General features: G+C 42.4%; 1 protein-coding gene across 1 annotated transcript in view; it reads left to right on the forward strand.

Annotated features, from left to right (window-relative positions):
• CLNK (cytokine dependent hematopoietic cell linker) overlaps positions 1-22362 on the forward strand; it is a 153039-nt gene that overhangs the window by 115077 nt on the left and 15600 nt on the right. The window contains exons 10-15 of the mRNA XM_029952384.1: positions 758-868; positions 8924-8951; positions 11976-11994; positions 14114-14195; positions 15755-15795; positions 21453-21586. Coding sequence (XP_029808244.1) covers positions 758-868; positions 8924-8951; positions 11976-11994; positions 14114-14195; positions 15755-15795; positions 21453-21586 — 415 coding nt within the window. The remainder of the gene's footprint in view (positions 1-757; positions 869-8923; positions 8952-11975; positions 11995-14113; positions 14196-15754; positions 15796-21452; positions 21587-22362) is intronic.

A 22362-nucleotide genomic window follows, 5' to 3' on the forward strand; every position in this document is an offset into this window, starting at 1 on the left:
GTCGGCTCTTGGTGGGCCCGCTGCTTCTCTATGCCTCCCCTCCTCCTAGTGCGGAAGTCACGGGATGTGACGTATATTTATGCATGTATGTGCATTTTCTACATAGTATATGTAGAAATACAACTATGATTTTATCATACACACATAGGAAAGTGAGAGCAGCAGCCTTGACTTCCCAGGCTCCGGTGAGTCAGCCTCTCCACTGGCCCACGTGGGCCCCAGGAGGACACAGAGCATACTAGCCTTGCTGGTCACCTCTTGTGGCTTCTCTCTCTGCCACCCTACTGGGATGTGTCTTGAGCCAAAGACAGGGGCTCTCCTCTCTGCATCTCCAGCCTCTACCAACAGTGCCCGATATGCCTTGTAAATGAGCGAGTGAACCATTCACTGGCTTTCAGACGTGTTCCTATTTCTTTGGGGCATTTCAAGAGCTCACATCTTCCCATCTCTCTAGAACTCAGACAGGTGACCTGTTGAGAAACCTGTGACACCCTGCAGAAGATTACACCGCCCCCTTCGGGAAACAGAGCCAGACCAAAGAGCACATTGTAGTGGGGGGAGCTTTAGGCTCATTAGGAGAATGACTTCAATATTCTGACAACTGAGGCTCCCCAAAATGGGTCAGGCTGCCCTGTAAGGTGGCCAGTCCCCCAAAACTGACTTCCGGGCCAACGCTGGGGACGCGCAGGGCAGGGCTGTCTGAAGAGCCACCTGTGCGGCAAATCTGCTCACACTGTCACCGTGACTCTTCCCTCAGGCCACCTGTCACTCTTCCGAAGAAGTACCAGCCCTTGCCGCCCCAGCCAGAGAGCAGCTGGTCACCGCTCCCTCAGAGGCACACCTTTCCCGACATCCAGAGAGGACCCAGGTGACAGTTTGATATTGTTGCTGGTGGGTAGGGGAGGGCGCCAAGGGGAACCGGTCACCCCTGCAGAAAGGCTACCGCTCCTGTCCCTGGAGTGGCCAATGACGCCCTGAGGGAAAAGAACCTTAGAAACCTGAATTCCCATTCAGTCCCAGAAAATACATCTTCTTTGCAATGAAATGACTTATTGAAACAAAGGCTCACTTGAGACCTGAACTAGTTATTAAAGAAAATGTTAAGTGCCCGAACAGAATCAGCCCTTTTTATGTAAAAACCAAAGGGGTTCAGACTACCTGCAGACCATTGCTGGCGCCCAGCTTCTCACCACCGAGGCTGAAGGAGTGGTACCAACTTGTCAAAAACATTACAGCCATTAGGACAAATAATTAAAAACACAACAATCACAAAATGTAGCAACTGTGAATGGACATTTCTTTTCCCTCCAAGAGACTCTGAATTTCCAAAATTGCCTCATTTTAGACGTCAGAACAAGATTAGCATTTCTCTCTTGTTCCTGCATGGAGTGAGCGATGCTTCCTTATTCCAAGCTTGAATCAACAGGTTGGGGCACGACGCATTAGTCAGTAAGCAATCTTCATAGATACAAAAATTCAAAATCAGGTACATATTGGGCTTCTGTGGAAAAATCGAGTCATCAGTGGTTCTGATGGGGAACGTTCAAAACCTAAAATTCCCGTTTCCGCCTTATTTTTCTGGTGGACATGTCTCCATCGGTTCATCCTTTCAGCCTCCTGCTACCATCAGTTCTCCATGCAACAACCCCTCCCCGCCCCCCATGCAATCTCCCCTCCTCTGTCGGCTTCTCTGCCCACCTAGCAGTGAGGGGAGAGACACAAGCCCTCCGGGGTCCATGCCAGCTGCCCCCGTGGAAATTCAGGTCCTCCTTCTTCTCAACCGGCAGAGTTGGGACAGTGCTTCTCAACTGGAGGCGACTTTGCCCCCAGGGGAACCAGCAGTGCCCAGAGACATTTTGTGTTGTGACTAGTTGGGCGGTGGGCGCGCTCCTGGTGGGTAGAGCCCAGGGATGCCGCTAAACACCCCACAGTGTACAGGACAGCCCCCCACCCCCAACAAAGAAATTAATAACCCCTGAAGGTCAGCAGTGCATGGGCTGAGACACTGCTTTAAGGCAAGCACTAGCCTCCGCCCAGCCCCAGCTGTCCGTAGTGGTCAAGGGCACCCACATCACGGGCTAATGTGAGAATTACACGTGATTCGTGCCAAGCACCTTCACAGTGCCCACCCCACACATGTCTGTGACCAACAGCGACTGCACTCTTATTACCTTGAGCCATGTCCTGTTGTGCCCTCGCCACACCGTATAATAACTATTTGGATATAAGTCTGTTCCACCCAGAAGGTAGGGACTAACTCATTTCACTGTATGTAGTTTCGAGCACAAGGCTGGGCACATAGTACATGTCTGATAAACATATATTTCCTTCTGCAGTTCCCAGGGGCCCCTAGCCAGACTGGGAGTCCCCAGATTTGCTCTGTCTTGATATCTATTTTCAAAAACACAAGAGGCAGGAAGGCAACAATAATAGATCATCAAACCCATGACGTGGTATCATCAGAATTGAGAACATAAAAATATCATCCCTGAAACTACTGAGCAAATAGTCTAATGGGTTTAGGAACTGGTCAAAACTCAGAGAAGTAGAGAGATAGAAAATAGGATGAATAAAATATCCGAGGCGATGAGGTTGCTCAGTGTGGAAAAAAAGCGGATTTGATCTTCCTTCCGTTTCTTCATGCAGAAAGAACAGGTGTTGGGACCCAGAAGAACTGGGTTTGGATCCCAGCCGAGCCACGGCTGGCTGTATAATCTCCTAAAGCTCTTAAATAGTTCTGAGTTCCCTTCTTTGTGCAAACAGCATGACCGTCCCGTGTGGCAGAGGGGCGGGGAGGGGCTATGAGACGTCTCTCGAGCACCTAGGATAATCTGTGTCACAGCACAGGAAAGAAAGAAAAACACCTGAACATCATGTCCCATCTGTACGTGACAGAATTAGGCACCCACAACCCTAGTCTCCTCTTGAAATACAGGCTGTATATTCTAGTGCAGTGATTCTCATTCTGGCTTTACATTAAAATAGTTAGGAAAGCTTTTTTAAAAGTATTATTCTTGAGTATCTGCTTTAATTGCTCTGAGAGGTAGACACAGGCATCACTTTTAAAAAATTGTTTAATGTTATTATTTTTGAGAGAGACACACACACATACACAGAGTAAGCAAGGGAGGGGCAGAGAGGGAGACACAGAATTTGAAGCAAGTTCCAGGCTCCGAGCTGTCAGCACAGAGCCCAGTGTGGGAATCGAGCCCACGAACCGTGAGATCATGACCTGAGTTGAAGTCGGATACTAAACCGACTGAGCCACCCAGACACCCAGAATCATTATTTTTTAAAGCTCTCCCCCCACCCCATAAATCTGATGTGCCGCCAGGGCTGAGGACCCAGGGGGAGCCAGGTTTTAGGAATGTATCTGCCATACCAGCTTTGAGGGTCCTTAGGCCTTATCTACGTACACTCAGGCTTCTAGTGTCTAAAATGATGTTCCTGTGGTCCTCAGATGAGTTTCTTTGCAGGTCCAGATCACTCCAGCCACTGCAGTGGCTCTCAAATCTTTACAAGTTTGCTTTTTGTATCTCTGGGGTTTCCGCAGTTAGAGTTAAATTTGCTTAATCATTTTTGCAAGCGACAGGAACCTGGCTGGGTCTCCTCACCAAAAACACCTCCAGAGAATCGCTATATTCCGTATAACATCTCACCGGATCTTTCCAGCAGCCCTATAAAGTATGGATTTTATTTGTTTTTAATTTTGTTTAACATTGATTTATTTTCGAGAGACAGAGAGACAGAGCATGAGCAGGGGAGGGGCAGAGAGAGAGGGAGACACAGAATCCAAAGCAGTCTCCAGGCTCTGATCTGTCAGCACAGAGCCCGATGCGGGGCTTGAACTCACAAACCATGAGATCATGACCTGAGCCGAAGTCGTACACTTAACTGACTGAGCCACCCAGGTGCCCCAAAAGTATGGATTTTCTAAGGCTCAGTGGCTGCTTCCTGGTAGGTGCCCAGTAAGAACCACTTCCCTACCCATTGGGCACGTAAGGTCACTACGATTCATGGAAGTTAGGTGACTTGGTCAAAGTGATAGGGTTGGTGTAGGACTAGTGGGGGGCCAGCACCCTGCAGAGCCTGTGCAGGACCCCCAGAGTGCCACCAGGAATAAGAAAGAGTTTTGCTATAGGACCAGAGCTTCCAAATTGATTTTGAGTTGCACCCCTGTAGGTAGTCAGATGACCATTACTAAGGACCCACATCAGGCCGCCTGTGAACAGCCACATGAGACTGTTGCTAGGTTCCCCTCCCTGGAACACAGAAGGGACACGAGAGACCTGAGCTGCTTGAGCCAAGGAAGAATAGTGTCTGCTCCCTTTCCACCAGCTGCTCCGCAGGCACTTGGAGGTGGATGGCCCTCTGTGGCGGAAGGCGGTGATTTACGTGTGACCATCCTGCAGCCACGGAGCGCAGTGACGCCCGCAGCCTGTCCCCATTGGCTCAGCTCTCCTGCTGGTAAATGTGGGTCCGGCTGTTACTTCAGGGGCCATTCTCTATTTTAAAACTAAGTCTTGGATTCACAAAAACGATTGTTGAATCAGAGCACTCCAGTTCAGGAAAATGCCATTTAAACCCTTCATTGATGGGGGTGCCTGAGTGGCTCAGTCGGTTAAGAGTCAGATTTTGATTCAGGTCATGATCTCGTGGTCCATGAGTTTAAGCCCCACGTCGGGCTCTGTGTTGACAGCTCAGAGCCTGGAGCCTGCTTTGGATTCTGTGTCTCCCTCTCTCTCTGTCCGTTCCCCCCTCATGCTCTGTCTCTCTCTCTCTTTCTCAAAAAAAATAAACAAACATAAACACACACACACACACACACACACACACACACACACAAATCCTTCATTGACGAGTGAAAACCAGAAGAGAGCTTCGAAGTCTGGGGAATGTTCGCTGGGCATTCTCAACCGCTTGCATACCATTATTATGATTTTTTATTACGATTTTATAATATCCATGCACTTAATATTTTTTTGCTCAGCTCACTTTTTAAAGTACATAAATTAATTTAAAAGGGAAACATCATTACCTTAATTAACTGCAACACAGTTTCAGCCCCAACCTTTGAGCCTGTGAAATTCTCTCTCTCCTAAAAGGGAAGAGAACAAAAATGCAAGAGCACTATTTGGATAAAGTAACTGCTACATCGAGACTCTCTCTTTGACATAATTAGACAGAGATTAGAAAGGGAATAACTTTCCAACAATGTATCCACTGTGATGTTAATGCCATGACACAGGCACCAAGTAAAAGCATCCTGAGTCATCGGAACAGGAAGACATTTGCTGAGCTCCTGTTACACTCGGGAGTCTTTCAGATGCTTTGCCTCATTTAGCCCCACAGACGCACCGTGCAGAAAGCAATATCCCAACCCCCAGGTTACTGATGGGAACACGAAACGCAGAGAGGTCATGAGCCACATCGTCTCCCTGCCTCTTCAGCAAACTCCAACCCCACAGTGCAGGCTTCAGCCAAAATGTAATTGAAATAAGGTGCCTGCTGTTTAACCGACAGAACACCTGTCTGCCTAACTACGGTTTTCCCTTTTCAGCCGGCAAAGCTGGCGCCACATCAGTGCGAGCAATCTTGGGGACAAAAATATATATCCTGATGATTTCGGAAGGGAAGGGAAAAAAAGTCTGTAGCGATACTGAGAAAACATAGTCCTGTAAGAGAGGAAGCACAGATTACAAAGAAGACACACCAAGTTGCATGGGAGCGGGGACTTGGGTGGGAACTACTGATTTTAGAGTATGAATGTGAATTATTACTATTATATTTTGCAAGATGTTGCCATGGGGGGACATGGGGTGAATATTACCTCTCTGTAGTATTTCTTCCATGTGCATGAGACCTACCATTATCTCAGAAGGAAAGTTTAATTTCAAAGAAAGGGGCTGTGAAAGGTGTCCTGTAGATGGAAGTTGTTATTTTCTTCCAAGTAGCTTTCACACGTATTATTTCGTGAGACCCTTAATCAGCCCTCCCCATTTGGATCAGGGGTTACCCATTTTACAGGTGGGAAAACCAACCTTCAGAGAAGAGACTTCACTTGTGGAGGGTGACAGAACTCATACAAGGCTGAGTGAGGATTCAAATCCAATTTATTTAAAACTAAGCGAAATCTAAGGAAGGCTCACGAAGGGCTATTTTTATCATGTGTTTATGTTTTATTTATTTTTGAGAGACAGAGGGAGCGCAATTGGGGGAGAGATGGAGAGAAGGGGAGTGGAATCCAGGCCAACAGCAGAAAGCCGGATGCAGAGCTCCAACTCAGGAACTGTGAGATCATGACCTGAGGGTGACCTGAGCTGAGGTCAGACGCTTAACTGACCGAGCCACGCAGGTGCCCCAGGGCTAGTGCTAAAGTAAAATGTATTCTCCTCAGATACACACTGAGCGCCTATTAGGCACAGGACAGGATGTGGGGACTCTTATTCATGCCATGCACTCGGTGACCACGTTCTGCTGGCCGTCACCGAAACAGAACACAGGAGAATTCACACGAGCTGAAAGACGTGCTCCCTGGAGGAGGCAGTGTGGTGCTTGGGGAGGGGACCAAGTCCCCACCCCGCTCTTCCATTTTTGACTGTGTAGGTCTCTATCTTCATAAATCTCATATAAGAGACCCCCACCATCATCACCAAAGCCCGATGCCTTCATTTTACAGGTAAAGGGAACCAATAATTTGTGGGGTCTTCTCAACATAGCCATTTCTATGCCCAAAGACTTTGTTGCCCATAGAAAACACTTCTAAAATTACCTGAGTTCTTCACTTGAAAATTCACTGGGGGATGGGGGGAACAGGGTGGCTCAGTCGGTTAAGCGACCCACTTTGGCTCAGGTCATGATCTCACAGTTCATGAGTTTGAGCCCTGCATCGGGCTCTGTGCTGACAGCTCAGAGCCTGGAGCTGCTCTGGACTCTGTGTCTCCCTTTCTCTCTCTGCCCCTCCCCTGCTCACATTCTGTCTCTCTCTTTCAAAAACAAACAAAAAAGTTTTTTTTTTAATTTTTTAATTAAAAATCCATTTTTAATATTACCAATTCCAAAGCCCAGCTTTCCTAAAGCCTCAAATTTCCATCTATAAAGTATATGGCTGTATTTATAAATTGAGCAATTTTATCTAAACAGAAGAGTAGTCACTCTGACACACTCAAAAGGTTAAGGGATCCTAGACAATAAGACTTATTTACAAACTCAGTTAAATTTCCTTAAACATTTAAAATCCTTTATATCCATTTAACTTTAAACCCTAATGAGCAATACTTTCTTTAACAACTTTTATAAACCTAGTAAGGTAAATATATAAATTTAGAAAAATTCAAATGTTCTTCAACAGTTCAAACTCCTTATAAATGGAGTCAAAGACAGCTTGACTTTTGTAACTTAAAAATCACAAGTCTAAAATCAATTGCACATGTTAAAGTCACATGGCCAGTAGGTCAGTATTCCTAAAATGAGTCTCTTAAAAGTCAAAATCAGAAATTAGCCTCAATTTAACCCAAATAATTAATACTATTCTACTTTGTTACTTCTGATCATATCTCTTTAGCTTCCCACTTGCCCCATTTCAAGAGGTCGGGAGGGGGCACCTGGGAGGCTCAGGGGATGTTAAGCACCAGACTCTTGATCTCAGCTCAGCTCATGATTTCATAGTTCATGGGATCAAGGCTCACGCTGGGCTCCACTAACAGCACAGAGCCTGCTTGGGGTTCTCTGTCTCCTCTCTCTCTGCCCCTCCCCTGCTCATGCACTCACATGCGCTCTCTCGCTCGCTCTCTCTCTCTCTCTCTCTCTCTCTCTCTCTCTCTCCCTCAAAGTAAATAAATAAATAATTTTTAAAAAGGGGGGGGAGGTAGGGTGCAAATGTAGCTGATGAACCAGGTTACAAAATGTGGCCCTCGGTCCACTTGTCTGAGAGCAAGATGCAGACCTGAGTGCCACGTGCTCCTGGGCTCAGCTGTATCACTCTAGGTCAACAGTGTCCATCTGGGGCTGATGTTGTCACCGCAACCTCCTGGCATTGCTTCAGGGCCAGTCTCTTGCTGGCAGACCTGGCCGACAGAAGGTGCCTGTCACCCCCATGCCCTTCATCGTTCTCCTCCTTCTGACTTTGACCCAACAGCTTAGTGCCCACTGAGCACCTCACATTATCATACTTGTGTTGGGGCCCAGCAGGCCAACAAACCTCCCGCAGAGCGACCTTTGATGGCCAGACCTCTAGCCCCAACATCCTTGTCACTAGCCATCCTTACAATAACCCTCTAGGATGAATGCCCTTGTAGCCATTTCACAGATGAGAAAAATGAAGCTCAGAGGCGCCAACTGACTTGATTGTCAGTATCCATGAAAGGCTTGCTGGTTCTTCTGAAGAATGGCCCACGTTACCACACTGTGTGTTGAGTTCTTGCCCCATTATTCATCCCATGGTTTTCCTGTCTCTGTCTCCTCTCCCGCAAGCATCCTTTCTCTGATACGTGGCCTCCTAGGATCCCTCCGTACCCTAACTTCATAACTAAGACTCTTGACACTTCCTCAAAGCAAAACACTAAGAGCTTTGCAATCAAGGCAATAGCCGGTCTGACCGTGCTAATGAAATTCGACATGGAAAACCAAACATAAGGAGATATGGGGACGTTATTTAAATGCTCCAAAAATGAGAAGCTAGTTTATTGGTGTCCTTTCTGTCACCGCTTTTCATATTGCCTCGTAACTTCTTCTGTTGCTTAGAAAATTATGAGAAAAATAACCTGGCAGTCACTTTATAGAACAGTGATGAATATGACACTGGACCATGGGCTGTTAATTTGGCAATGAAAGTGCAATCAAAGGTTTTTAAGGGCTCAGAATGACTTTATCTCAATCATTATGAACTGTATTTTATGTAACACCGTATTTCTTTTCCTTGCAGACAGATAAGCTTAACGGACTTACATGAGGTAAGTCCTGAGAAACAAAGAAGGGAATTTCTATGCATTGATGTCTGTGATGGGCAAGATACTATTTGATTCAGAGACTTTATCACACTTGACTTTCATAATAGCTAAGCTCAAGATATATTATGATTCCTACCTTAAAGGTGAGAAAACTAATGCAAAACAAGTTAAGATCCAGATCTGAGCCTGAAGTTCTATGATGCCACGTGAATAGATTCAGTGTTCACTGGTGCAATGAAGACAAGAGCATACCAGTTTCCATGGAAGACATAAGCCTCCACCAAAGGCGTCCGGTCTGCAGCTTTACGGAATAAGATGTTGGACATTGTACTGCACCTCACCCTTTATTCTTCACAAGAAAGACAGGGCGGCCCAGTACCAAAATTACATATATATATATATATATATATATATATATATATATATATATATATGAGATTCAGACCCACACAGATCTGGGTTTGAATACAGCTGTGCCACATACCACTTCTGTGAACTTGGGCAGGTCCCCACACACACAACCCCACCCCTTTTTCTGTTTTTTGGCCATAAAATAGAGATGATATCCTTCTTGATGAAGTTGTTGTCAAATAGCTGAAGTAGGTCAGAGCACGTGCATAAACGACCAGGTGAGCTTAGCGGCTCCATAAATGGTGTGAAAGTAGGTAAGACGGAGCTGTCGTCCAGGCCCTCCACACTCACTTCCTGCACCCAATGAGGAAGTTCCCCAACAAGGGATGGGTCTGCTGGGACTGATGGAAAGTCTCTGTCCAACAACCACAGTGGTCCCCCTCATTCTCATTGGCTTCCTGAGGGACATGGTCCTTGTCTTAGCATTTGACCTATGCTCTTAAATCTAGACCACAGAGGTTAATTTATTTTCTTTCTTTTGTTCTGTCTGTCCATCGATCGGTCTTTTCTTATTTGGCTTTATGAGAATGCTAGAATCAGAAGTCACACTTCTCACTTGTCACTCAACAAGACACTTACCCCCTCTCATCCATAGATAATCATGGCAAGGAGGACAGCATGTAACTGCTGAATGAGAAGGCCAGACCTTGTTCCAATCAGGATTTCATTGGCTTCCCCTGTTCTGGGAGTTGTTGGATTTTCCCAGTTGGTATGGCGTTCTGCTGCTGGGCACTCTACGGACTCCACCCCTTTCTTCCTGTGGGTCCACTTCATGCATCGCAAATAGCAGATGGCTGCCACCCAAGATGACCTTGAGTCCATAACTCATCGGTCAGCCTCCAAGGACAATAGGCCTTCCAATCACTAACAACCAAGGAGGAAGTGGAGAGATCAGCTTTAGACAGCTGGGGTCAAGCAGGATTATTTGTTTTTCTTTGTGACTTTGGTTGGCATCCTGCTAGAAATGGATATCATCTAAAGAACACAAAGCCTACCAGAAAAACACATTCTTCCTCCTTATCTTTTGCCAGGACACTTCCCCATTGTCTGGGCCAAGGGTCAAGGCCATTTCTCCACCAACAAAACCCATCTCATAGGGCAAATGCCATGCTTCAGTGTACAGTGATGACTCAAATTATATCTTAGGGACCAGAACCCATTCCAGGAGAAATGATGTGCTGCCCACCCCAAGTCAAATTGACCTAGCACTTTGAAGTTTTCGAAGAGAGACTCATTGTCTCCTTTAATTTTCACAAATCCCTAAGAGAAAAAGAAGCCTCAGAGACGTGAAAGCATTGTTAGAGTTCCCACAGCTGACAGAAGACGCGGCCAGTCCCTGGAAATCCAGGTCTAATCCCGACAGTGTGACTCTCTGCCTTAGGAAATGCAGAGACAACTCCAAACTAAAGTAGTTAAAAAAAAAAAAAAAAGAGGAGGAGGAAGGAAAGAAAGAAGGAAGGGCAGATGGAGGGAGGGAAATCATAAAGGAGGCATCACTTTTTAACTTGAATCAACAAAAGTTAAAGTAGAGAAACTAGAGGTTTTTCCCCACTTCTCTACTTACATTTGATTTTAACTCCAGAGCTCTCAAGCAAAACGTTGGCTGGATCTCAATGTACAGAAGCACCTCCTGTTGCAGACGGTTGGCTTCTCAGCCGTGTTTATAGCTCTGTTCCTTTGACAAGCCTGAGCCCTTCGAGCTGCCAGGTCCAAAGTCCTGGGGAAGACTCAGTGGGAGACTCTCAAACCACTCATTAGAATGGATTCATTATCCATTTCACTTAGCCTATCGATTTGCCTTGATTTGCTGTCCATTGTGAAAGTATGTCCTCTTTCCAGAACCCAAGGGGACACCGAGGTCTTTCAAACAAAAAGAGTGTGTCTGTTGGCTAGCTTCAGACAAGACATTCAATGTCTCTCTAAGCTATTTGTTGCTAAAGGTTTCTTGTCTGTGAAGCCATTGTGAGTCAGGAGGCCTGGGCTCCAAGGTCAGTTCAAACACACACACACACACCTGCATGTAAATACACACAAGCCCAGTTTCTAACCTGAACATTCCATGTAACATTGGGACATACTTAACAGTCTAACCCTATTTCATAGTCTACATAAATACTTACAATGCATTTATAATATTCCAGTAAGTGAGTATAGCACCAAAATTTACTTAGCAGTTCTCACTTCGGTGGGAGTGCCGATTGTTTCCAGGGTTTTGACACTATAAGTAAGAGTGCCCTGGACATCTTTGTGCATGGAGCTTGGTCCGGATTTCAGGTGTCTTCTTAGGAACTAAGTCTCATTCATGAAAATGGGAGCATTCTTACAGTTTTTGACAGCTATGGTCCAATTGTTTTCATTAGAGTCAAAACAATTTATGGTTTCATCAGCAGATTGGATATATATTTGCCTCTTGTATCACATGGAAAGCATAATGTTTTGATTTTTGCTTTGTCTTTTGGAGAATTATTTATAGGTTTTAAGAAATTGATACTTATAACAAAAATGTTGCCCAAATTCTACTGACCAATTACTCCAAAACACATAGTTCAATGAAAATTCTCTATCACTAAGAGTCACTCAACACTTGTTTTTTTTTTTTTTTTAAATTCAATACAGGTCCTTGGAACAGAGAGAGGTGAGCTGTTTACATTTGTTTTCATACCATGATGTCATCAGCTTATGTTCCATTTCCAGATTTATAGCATTAGTCATTTTTAAAAAGGCTTGTTTCAGAGCGTGGGATGTATGAACACCAGCACGTGTGCGTGATGACGTGATCTAGATGTGCCCAGGATCTCATAGTCTATTCAAGAGCCCCCTGGTTGAAACAAGATGATTTAAATCGGGGGAGGGGGTGAGCTAAAGGTCACAGGCAACTGAGAAGAAGAGGCACGCTGTCAACCCCTGCCACTTTATTATTATTTTTTTCAATATTTGTTTATTTTTGAGAGAGAGAGAGAGAGAGAGAGAGAGAGCAAGAGCGCAGAAGAGGGGCAGAGAGAGAGGGAGACAGAATCCCAAGCAGGCTTTGCCTGACACAGAACTCAAACCCACAAACTGTGAGATCATGACCTAAGCAGAAACCAAGAGTCAGACACTTAACTCACTGAGCCACCCAGGCACCCCAGCCTCTGCCACTTCAGAAAGACGTGTCCGGCCCACTGTTCCACAGAAGCTCTTGGTCCTCCCAGCTTTGATGTCACCCGTGTATACACACGCATGCCCTCGTTGGAATGCACGCACACATTTGCGTGTGCCCATTGTTGGTGCCATGATGCATCGCGATCCAACACTCACTCGGGACTGGCAAAATTCTAAGCAGTAGCAAGTTCATGCTCACATTTGAAATACCATTCACCACTCATTTTGAGTGGTGAGTTACGTCCAAAGCTGAAGGACCTGAGCCACGGCCCAAAGACTGAAGACAACTGGCATAGGTCCACAAAGCAACACTGGGTTGGGATTTCAGAGGCTGCCACCAACTCACCATGTGGTTTGGGCCACATTGTGTCGCCTCTGTGGGTCTCAATTCTGCTCTTCTCTATACCAAAGAAATTCGTCTTGAGTGAGGCCTAACTTGGGTTTGTAGATTCCCAAGGTTCCCTGAGAGAAGAGTGGCGGTCGGTTAGCGATTGTAAATAATGTTAAGACCTAAAAAAAACAAAAAACAAAAAAAACTGTACCCCTCTCCACACTAAACCTCAACACCCTCACTAAATTGTTCAGATGCTGTTTTCCTGGACTGCCATGATTATCAGTGTGATGATGCCATGTTGTTCAACTTGTGAGGGCCACATGCTCTGGAGGGCTGCTTAGGACAGGAAATGGTTTTATGGGATGGGGGACTAGTGGACCAGTCATTGACCCCCATAACATTGCAAGTAGTCACAGCCCTTCAATCAGAGGTGTCCAGTCTGTGACCAACCTTGGACTAAACACAGAGCAACAACCAGAATTAAGACATGTCAGTGTTGATATGCTTCCTTAACTTTATTACTCAGGACAGCCACTAGGAGAGTGTTTTATGGCCTTTCACATCCTAGTATTATTGCATGCCCTTGGTGATTCTGGATGGCTGGTTAAAATCTATTCTTGATGAAAAGGAAATAAATAGCGGTAACACCCACAGCATATGTAATTATTAAATAACTTTAGTTCCTTATGGTTGGCAGAACTTTCCAAAACTGAAAGATCAAAGGGAGAAAACGAGAAAACATACACCTTTTGGTTGCCGGGTAGGAACTACTGGTCCATGTCAGAATCCTGGGAGCTCCCCTGCCCTTTCACAGAAGAGGTGGGGGAATTCAGGAGCGCTTGGGCCAGCACTGGGCAACCCTGTACCCTCCATTGCTCAGAACAGTTCTTAGGTTTAGCTCTGTGAATTATGTTCCCATGTAAGTTTTTAATTTGAATGCAGAATTCAACTTCAGTTCCCTTCTACTTCAAGCCCTTCCAATATCAATTACCTCCCAATGTAATACTCTGTGTCTCGAATAGCTCATTGATAAGTTCCAACCTCAGCAATCTTGATATTATTGAATATTCACTATTCAAAGAAATTTTTATAGCCTCAGGGAGAAGCCCCTCCCAGGAGCCGGGATGTTACAGAATATGTGAAGTTATGGTTCCCACTGACCACCAACAGCCCACTCCTACTCATCAGAGATTACTCAGATGAAATTATAGAAGTTTCACTAACTCCCCAATCATTTTCCTTTTACAACCTGACTACATCATGTGACTCCTTTATGCAGTTCCTCATTACCAGATGAAGCCTGAATCAATTCAACTGTCACAAAATCAACGTACTCAAGAGATTCCTCTTGCCATCACCAGGTACGGAGCCAGGAATTCCTTGTTGGGCTTCAGCCTAGAGTCAGGCCACTGTCGTCCTGGCTAATGGCTCAGCAAGGTTTCCTGAGACATAGGGAATCTTTGGTCTTTGATAACGAAGCCCAGTGATGAGGCCCAAGGGAATTCTGTGAGTTACAATTGTTATAAAAGCAAATGGTATTATGCTTCCTACAATTTGTAAGTGACTGACTGTTAGAGAAGTTTGGGAGATTGGAAGGCTTGTATATTAACTAACTAGACAGGATTAACTGAATGGATGCAAAACAATCCGGGGTGGAAAAGTTGGCCATTTCTAATTATTCCCAGGTGATGACCACATGCAAACATAACAGCTACTTTTGAACAAATTTTTATAGGTGGTTAGGGGTTGAAAATGTCATTATCTGATTTAACACTTGCCTGATCTGGTTATTGTGACAATTGCTGTCCCAACTGAAGATTCGAGGAAGCAAAGGCTCAGGCCAGTGATTCACTGAACAAGGTCACTGTAAATTAGTGGTGGCTTCAGGCAAAAAACTCAAGGCCTCCAAACTGAGTGCTTCTAGGTTCTGCATGATCCCAGGCTGGCCGGTGGCCCAGCCTCAGTTCATGCCAGCCTCCCACCATCTCCACTCCTGTCGTCACTTAATGCAGGACATTTGCACATGCTATTCCTCTGTCTATATGACTTAATCCCTCTTTCGACCCTCTCCATACTTGGAAAACCCCTCTTTGTCCATCAGATCCCGGTTTAAAGCCACACTAATTTTAGGAGATAGTTCTGACCCACTCGCCAGAGGGAATTAATGAGGCCCAGAGAGGCAGACTTCCTAACCACTAAAGTCAAGTCCAACTTCAAAACCCAAACAATTTTCAGGAGTCCATGCTCCTATAATATCTTGATTCTGAAAATGCAGCCCATGAATGCTGACTCGTCCCAGACCTGTTGCAAGTGCCCAGTGAATGTCAGCTCTCGTTGCCAGGCTGCACATCAGGGGCGTGATCTCCATCCTCCATTACCTCCCCTTCCTTCTCTTGCATATTGTTGTTTTAATTGTCTTTTATTATATTTTTATAATCCATTTTCTTTTACGTATTTCTTTATAATAATCTACAGTTTTCTCACTTAGCTCACATTTCAAGAAGGAACAAAATAATTTCTATTCTCCTCGTGCTTGCTAAGGCTCACTCTTCTTCAACTGTAAACAATTTCTGTAGACTATTAAGTCCAACCTATCATTTTCTATAGTGACTGTAGTTACAAGGAAAGTCTGAATTCACGGCTCCCAAAAGCAAAAAATCATGATATGTGCTCATTGAAATACAATGGAAAGAACTTGCATGGGTCAATTTGTTCCATATCTGTTTTCTTATGTTGAGAAAAGAGAGAAAGAACCAGCCTTCGATTACCTTACAAAACAGAAAATCTTATAGCACAGCCAGTGAAATATAAAGTCCTTTGTAAATGTGACTTAGTCCATTATGACTGACCTTGCCTTTGAGTGGAATTTTACCAACCATGGGAAATACTAACATTCTGTCAATTCTGACATTTCCTTTAGCCCACCACTCATGATAAGGAACCAAAGTGTGCAAAGCAGAGGTAAGAGTGCTTTATGCAAGAATTATAAAACAAACAGGTAAGCCATCACACTACAATATTCCTGCACCCAGCACCGTGACTTCGCTTTTGTGAGCCTCGCCATCACTGAGCTGATGTGTGTAGGTGTAATTAGCTCATTTTCATTGATAGATAGTATTCCATTATGTCACTACAGTAATTTTTATCCATCATTAAATATGATCAGTTAGGTGGTTTCCAGTGTTTTCTTCTTATGAACACTATGGTATTGTGATCAGTATTTTAGAAGTCTTCCCATGTACCAACATGGTAGCTTCTCTAAGAGTGAAATTTCGGAGTCAGAGGTGTGCCTCTATTCGTTGTGCTAGACACGTCTCCCAAAGTAGAGATGAGCGTCACCAACAGCTTATGAGTCTTCCTCATTCCCCATCATCTCCAACAGTTGCTTTTGACAAACTTTTAGTTTTTGCCAATTCTTCGGGCGAAAAGCAATAGATTTATCTTAAGTCTGTCAAATGAAGAACATCAAATTGACTTCTCTTACTAATTGATTGTAAAGATAAAAACCAATAGGATACCAGTCTGTAGATACGTCTGTAACAACATATGAATATAGTATTATAATACTACTGCTGGTGGGTTTTGATATCATTAACATTATTTTGTTCAGAGAAATCTAGTGTGTTCTTTTGCATTTCTTTCTTCACCCCACATGTTATGTAGATTCTGTGTTCAGATCTAATCCTGTGCTCTCTTTCTGTTGAGCCACAAGAGTGCTTAGAGCTGGAGAAAGCAGATCCCACGGGATACACTGGAATGATTGAGGGTTCCAGTAATCCGTGTTCCCATTCTGCCACTCTCCCTGCAACAGGGTCATCTTGAACAAGTTAATTCTTAGATCCTCACCCTCCCCCAGCCATAAAATCCAGCAATAATATTAACTCACAGCGTTATCCATGCACACACAGTCATGTGACATATAGTAGGGAACTGACACACTTTAATATCCTTCCTCCTCCAGGGATGCCCTGCCAAACTGACCCATTAGACCTAAGAGTTTCCTCCCTCACGTTCATCATATCCTTACTCCTCTTCTGCCTTATACTATCTGGGCCTTAGACTGGAAAACCAATCTGGAAAGCTTCATTCCCCTGATGTGCACCTTGCTAATAAGAGTTTCCCAAGAGACTTCTTTTTTTTTAACATAATTTATTTTCAAGTTAGCTAACATATAGTGTATGTACAGAGTGTACTCTTGGTTTTGAGGGTAGATGCCCTTGATTTATCACTTACGTACAATACTCAATGCTCATCCCAACAAGTGCCCTCCTTCTTTTTTAAAGAAAGGCAGTCCAAAGTAGCCATGATTAAATTTGGGGTTGTGGTGTAAGAAAGTGGTGTAGTTTCATTCTTCTGCAGGTCGCTGTCCAGTTATCCCAGCACCATGTGCTAAAGAGACTCTTTTTTCCATCGGATACTCTTTCCTTCTTTGTCAAAAACTAATTGGCCATATATTTGTGGGCCCAGTTCTGGGTTCTCTATTCTATTCCATTGGTCTATGTGTCTGTTTTTGTGCCAATATCATACTGTCTTGATGATGACAGCTTTGTAGTAGAGGCTAAAGTCTGGGATTGTGATGTCTCCCGTTTTGGTTTTCTTCTTCAATATTACTTTGGCTATTCGGGGTCTTTTGTGGTTCCATACGAATTTGAGGATAGTTTATTCTAGTTTTGAGAAGAATGTTGGTGCAATTTTGATGGAGATTGCATTGAATGTGTAGATTGCTTTGGGTAGCAATGACATTTTCACAATGTTTATTCTTCCTATCCATGAACAGGGAATATTTTTCCATTTCTTGGTGTCTTCTTCAATCTGATCTCATTCACGATTGCACGAAAAACCATAAAATACTAGGAGTAAACCTAACCAAGGATGTAAAAGACCTATATGATGAAAAGTATAGAAAACTAATGTTTTCTTTTTGTATCAACATTTGTTTCTCTTTTTTATTTATTTAAATTTAAGTTAGTTAACCTATAATGTAATATTGGTTTCAGGAGTTGAATTTAATGGCTCATCATTTCCACATAACACCCAGTGCTCATCCCAATAAGGGCCCTTCTTAATGCCCATCACTCATCTGGCCTATAAATATTCTTTAAAAGATATGTCTCTTAGCTTATAAAGTTACTTTTTAAATTGCATGCAAGAGTAAGCTAAAATTTGCCAATAAACATGTATGGGTGCCTGCTTAAAATAAAATGCTTTTATATAACTTATGAGAGAAAAGCCTAGGACTGTTATAAGAGCCTAAGGACTCTTATAATATTAACAACACAAGTAATAGCATATGTTATTTATTTTGAGTGACCAGTACAGGTCAGGCACTGTGTTAACAGCTTTATATACAGAAGAACTTTGAAATATTTGTAATTATTGGTAACAGTATGATTCTACAACCCATGCTTTTTTATCAGGCTACCCTGCCTCAAATTTTATTGACCACTACACAGTACCCTCCCCAAAATTCTACTTATTCTGTGTCAATCTCTTTATTAATGTGACCCTCTGTTCTCCAAATAAGAGAGTCCTATTTCATGGGGTTATAAAACTCAAATGTAGTTTTCTGTAAAAATATATAATGAGTATATATATTTCTATATGTGAATGCATGTATATATGTATATATACATGTATGTGTACGTATACACATATATATTTGTGTATGTGTGTATATATATTGTATATTTAATAATATATATAAAATATCCAAAGATTAGCTGCCATTATTTTAGTACAAACTCAGTTAAATAGTTCCCATGGATTTTATACTCAGAATTTTATTTCCTCCCTAAAAACAAAGATCCAAAGAGCCTTCAGGGAAAAACGACATAGCAAAGTTGACAGCATACCAAAGTTTTTGTTCTGTTTGTTGTTTTGTTTTATTGAACTCATTCTCTGCATAGATGACAAATATGGGTATTTCCACACACTGTTTTCCAAGTAGGACTCTTTAAATATTCAAGGAAGGCACTCAGAATTGAAATATGATAAATCAGTTGCCACAATATAATGAAAAATTCATAATCACTCAACACTATTATGTAAACTACACAAAACAAGTGATAGAAAATGCTGATAATGGTTATTTTCTTTTCTCAAGTATGGTCTTACTATTCCGATGCACGTTGGAAAGACAGCTATGGCCATTTCATTACAGCCTAACCAGGGTTAGGATCTGCCTGGCATACAGTCTCCATCCCATTAGTGATGGCTGTCATTCTATTTAGGTGTGTAAGTGTACATAACTGGAATTTTTAAACCATTCTGCATCTAATTTTTAAATGCTTAGTTTACACTTTTGATATTTATTGGGATTACTAATCTTTTAGATCAGTTTTTACATTATTTTGTGTCTCCTATTTGCCCTACTCTGTTTGACTCTTTGTTTCTTTTCCCGCCAGAGAATGGGTTCATCTCTTTATTCTTCTCCCTTTTTCTCCCTTGAAGTTACACATTCCAATTCTACTGTTCCAAGGTGATCTTTAACATTTTAAATAAAAGCATGCTTGGATTTTCAAAATATGAAGTTTATACCCTTTTCCCACGCAATACAAGAAACTCAGAATGCCCTAATTCTGATGGTATGGATTCTGCACTGTTTGGAAGTTCTACTTCGTTATTTATAAAATTTGAAAATCAGAGATGTCTGTAGCATGATTCCTCTTTTTAAGGTCATAAATTGGTGGTGAAATTAACTTACTATGATGAATGTAATTTAACTATTAAGAAATCAAACATTTTTTGGCAAAGATTTTTGTACACCTAATTCCCTATAGCAAACATTCTTAGGCTCAACATTAAAAGCCACAATTCTTAGAACCATTAAAATAGAACATAAAATGTTTCAGAAGTACTTTGTTCTTCTTCATAAGCTTAGAGAAAAATTCAGCTTTTTGATGACAAGAAGCAGAATAAATATACATATAACGTAAGTGTTACAGTAACTGGCATGTAAATATTTGCTCAGATTATATTTAGTATTTTGTTTCAAAAATGGACTGTCAAAGTATCCTGCTTTTTCAAAGTTCTTGTTCAGCGACTAACCAGAACTCTAACTTTAGTTATGTTTTTTAAACTGAAGTAAGACTATAGAGCTTATAGTTCTGCCTCACACAAATCACCTTTCTTCCATGTTATTACTGTCCAGTATTCCATTTCCATATTGTTTTCATATTCTCAAGGCTTTATGGTTTTTATACAGTTAATCCTCGCTTAAAATTACTAACATATTTACAGATACCTTTGCTTAGTACTTCTCCCAATGCTTCACTCCTTCCTTGTGGCCCTGATTTCATCTTTTATTAGTGTTTATGGGAATGCCATGCAGTGGAAATATGTTATTTTCATTGAAGTATAAGGAGGAAATACCACACCAAACCTTGACAAGTGGTAGTATCTTATAACGTAGATACCACAGGAAATCTAAACGCTTTCAGTGAACTTTTTGTATTGTTACTTAAAAATTTATTTGTCTACCTGTCTTTTAAAGAATCTTCTATCCAAGCATGATTTTGTAGCATCATGCATTGGTTGGTCACTTGGAAAATGATTCCCAGACCTGAGCAAATTTTTCCAACATTAACACATTTTATTGCGTAATAGTTTATTAAATCACATTTGCAGGTAATACCTCCCAGTCTCATCAGACATGTCTAACTGTTGGGTATGCTGTTATGCAACAGCGGTAGATACAAATTTTCCAAATATTCCAGTTTTCACTAGAAAAGTCTAACTGTATAATTGGCAACAAATACTTGCAGTTGTTTTTCACAAAGTGACAGGCTCCTTGGTTCATTATTTAATAAAATATCTGCCAAATGCCTAAGTCTGAATAACCATAATTTATCTGTTAGTCATTCTTTTAGGTTAAAAAAAAGTGATATTCCAATAAAACAAAAAGTTATTCTTCCAAGTTAAAAAAAAAATAGTGAGATCAAGCTTGGCTTGTTCCAGAAACTAAACAGAGCTCATTATGACCAGAAGAGAGTAGACCATGTGGGATGGATGGGGGATGGATGGATGAGTAGATAAGACTATTCAGGACTTAGTGACAGAAGTAAAATATTTGGAATTTATTTCAGGTGTAATGGAAAGTATGTAAGGATTTTTGCCAGGAGGAGTAGCAAAGTCATAATTACATTTTTTTAAAGATTACTCCATATGTGGGGCGCCTGGGTGGCTTAGTCAGTTAATCATCTGACTCTTGCTTTCGACTCGGGTCATGATCTCATGGTTCATAGGTTCAAATCCTGCATCCAACTCTGTGCTGACAGTGTGGATCCTGCTTGGAATTCTGTCTCTCTTTCTCTGTACCTCCCCTGTTCTCTCTCTCTCTCTCTCTCTCTCTCCCCCTATCTCAAAAATAAATAAATAAATAAATAAATAAATAAGTAAGAAAGAAAAAGATTACTCCAGATGCCCTAGAGAGAAAGGGGCTAGAGACCTGAAGCAAAATAACAATCCAGAGGAGATCGCCCTCCAGAGTGAGAGGACAATGGCATCGACCAACAAGTTGGCCCCAGACATGGGAAGGAGTGATGAGTTCCGGCCCCTCGTTGGAAGGGGTCAGCGTGAGACAATAAAAAATCACATTTGTGTGTGGATTTCCTTTTCAGATCATGAAGAAAGCGTGCAGCTCCATCCTCCCCAGAGATGTCAGTCCCCAGCCCGCTTCGGCCCTCAGGAAACTTTGTCGCACTATTCAAACATGTGCTGGAGAAAACCTTTCCCCACAAGTTCTGATGAAAAGGTAAAACAAATACTTTTCTTCAGTGTCTTTCTACATGAACCTAGCATCTAAAGAGAGCTTTACTGAACGATGCTTAGAAGGAGGTCATCATGACTGGCTTTGTTTCCCCTTCTGGCTACATATTACTGCATCTTAATATTTTTACAGTGTTTTATATTTCATATTGCTCTTTTTACCACACTTTAATTTGCACACTCTCCGACTCTCAAAGTGGCTTTTTTTATTAATCAAAAAATAGAGGTACTTAGGACTGTGCTTTGTATTTACTAGCTGTTCAATAATATTTTATTGATTATTGATTTATATATTGCAATTCTTTTTCTTTTTTTAATGTTTATTTATTTTGAGAGAAAGAGAGCAAGCAGGGGAGAGACAGAGAGAGAGGGAGACAGAGAGTCCCAAGTAGGCTTTATTTGTCAGCACAGAGCCTGACACAGGGCTTAAACTCACAGACTGTGAGATCATGACCTGAGCTGGAATCAAGCAACTGAGCCACTCAAGCCCCCTGCAATTCTTTTTCCAATAAAGTATCCACATGTCATATACTCATTTCATTTTAACAGTCCAACAACTATTTATTGAGTGCTTATTATATGCCACACAGTGTGCTAGAGGATATGGTCTTGCCCAGAGGAGACGCAGAGCAGGGAAAGATGCTAAGGGATGGTAGACATACTCTTGTTTGTCCCTCATCTACTTCCTGGTCTCTTTCGAAAATATCCCCCATCCCTAAGGTCTTCTTGGCCCACACTGCACTTACATGTACTATATGGAGA

The sequence above is a fragment of the Suricata suricatta genome, chromosome 1 (genome assembly GCF_006229205.1).
Source record: "Suricata suricatta isolate VVHF042 chromosome 1, meerkat_22Aug2017_6uvM2_HiC, whole genome shotgun sequence".
Taxonomy (NCBI): Eukaryota; Metazoa; Chordata; class Mammalia; order Carnivora; family Herpestidae; genus Suricata; species Suricata suricatta.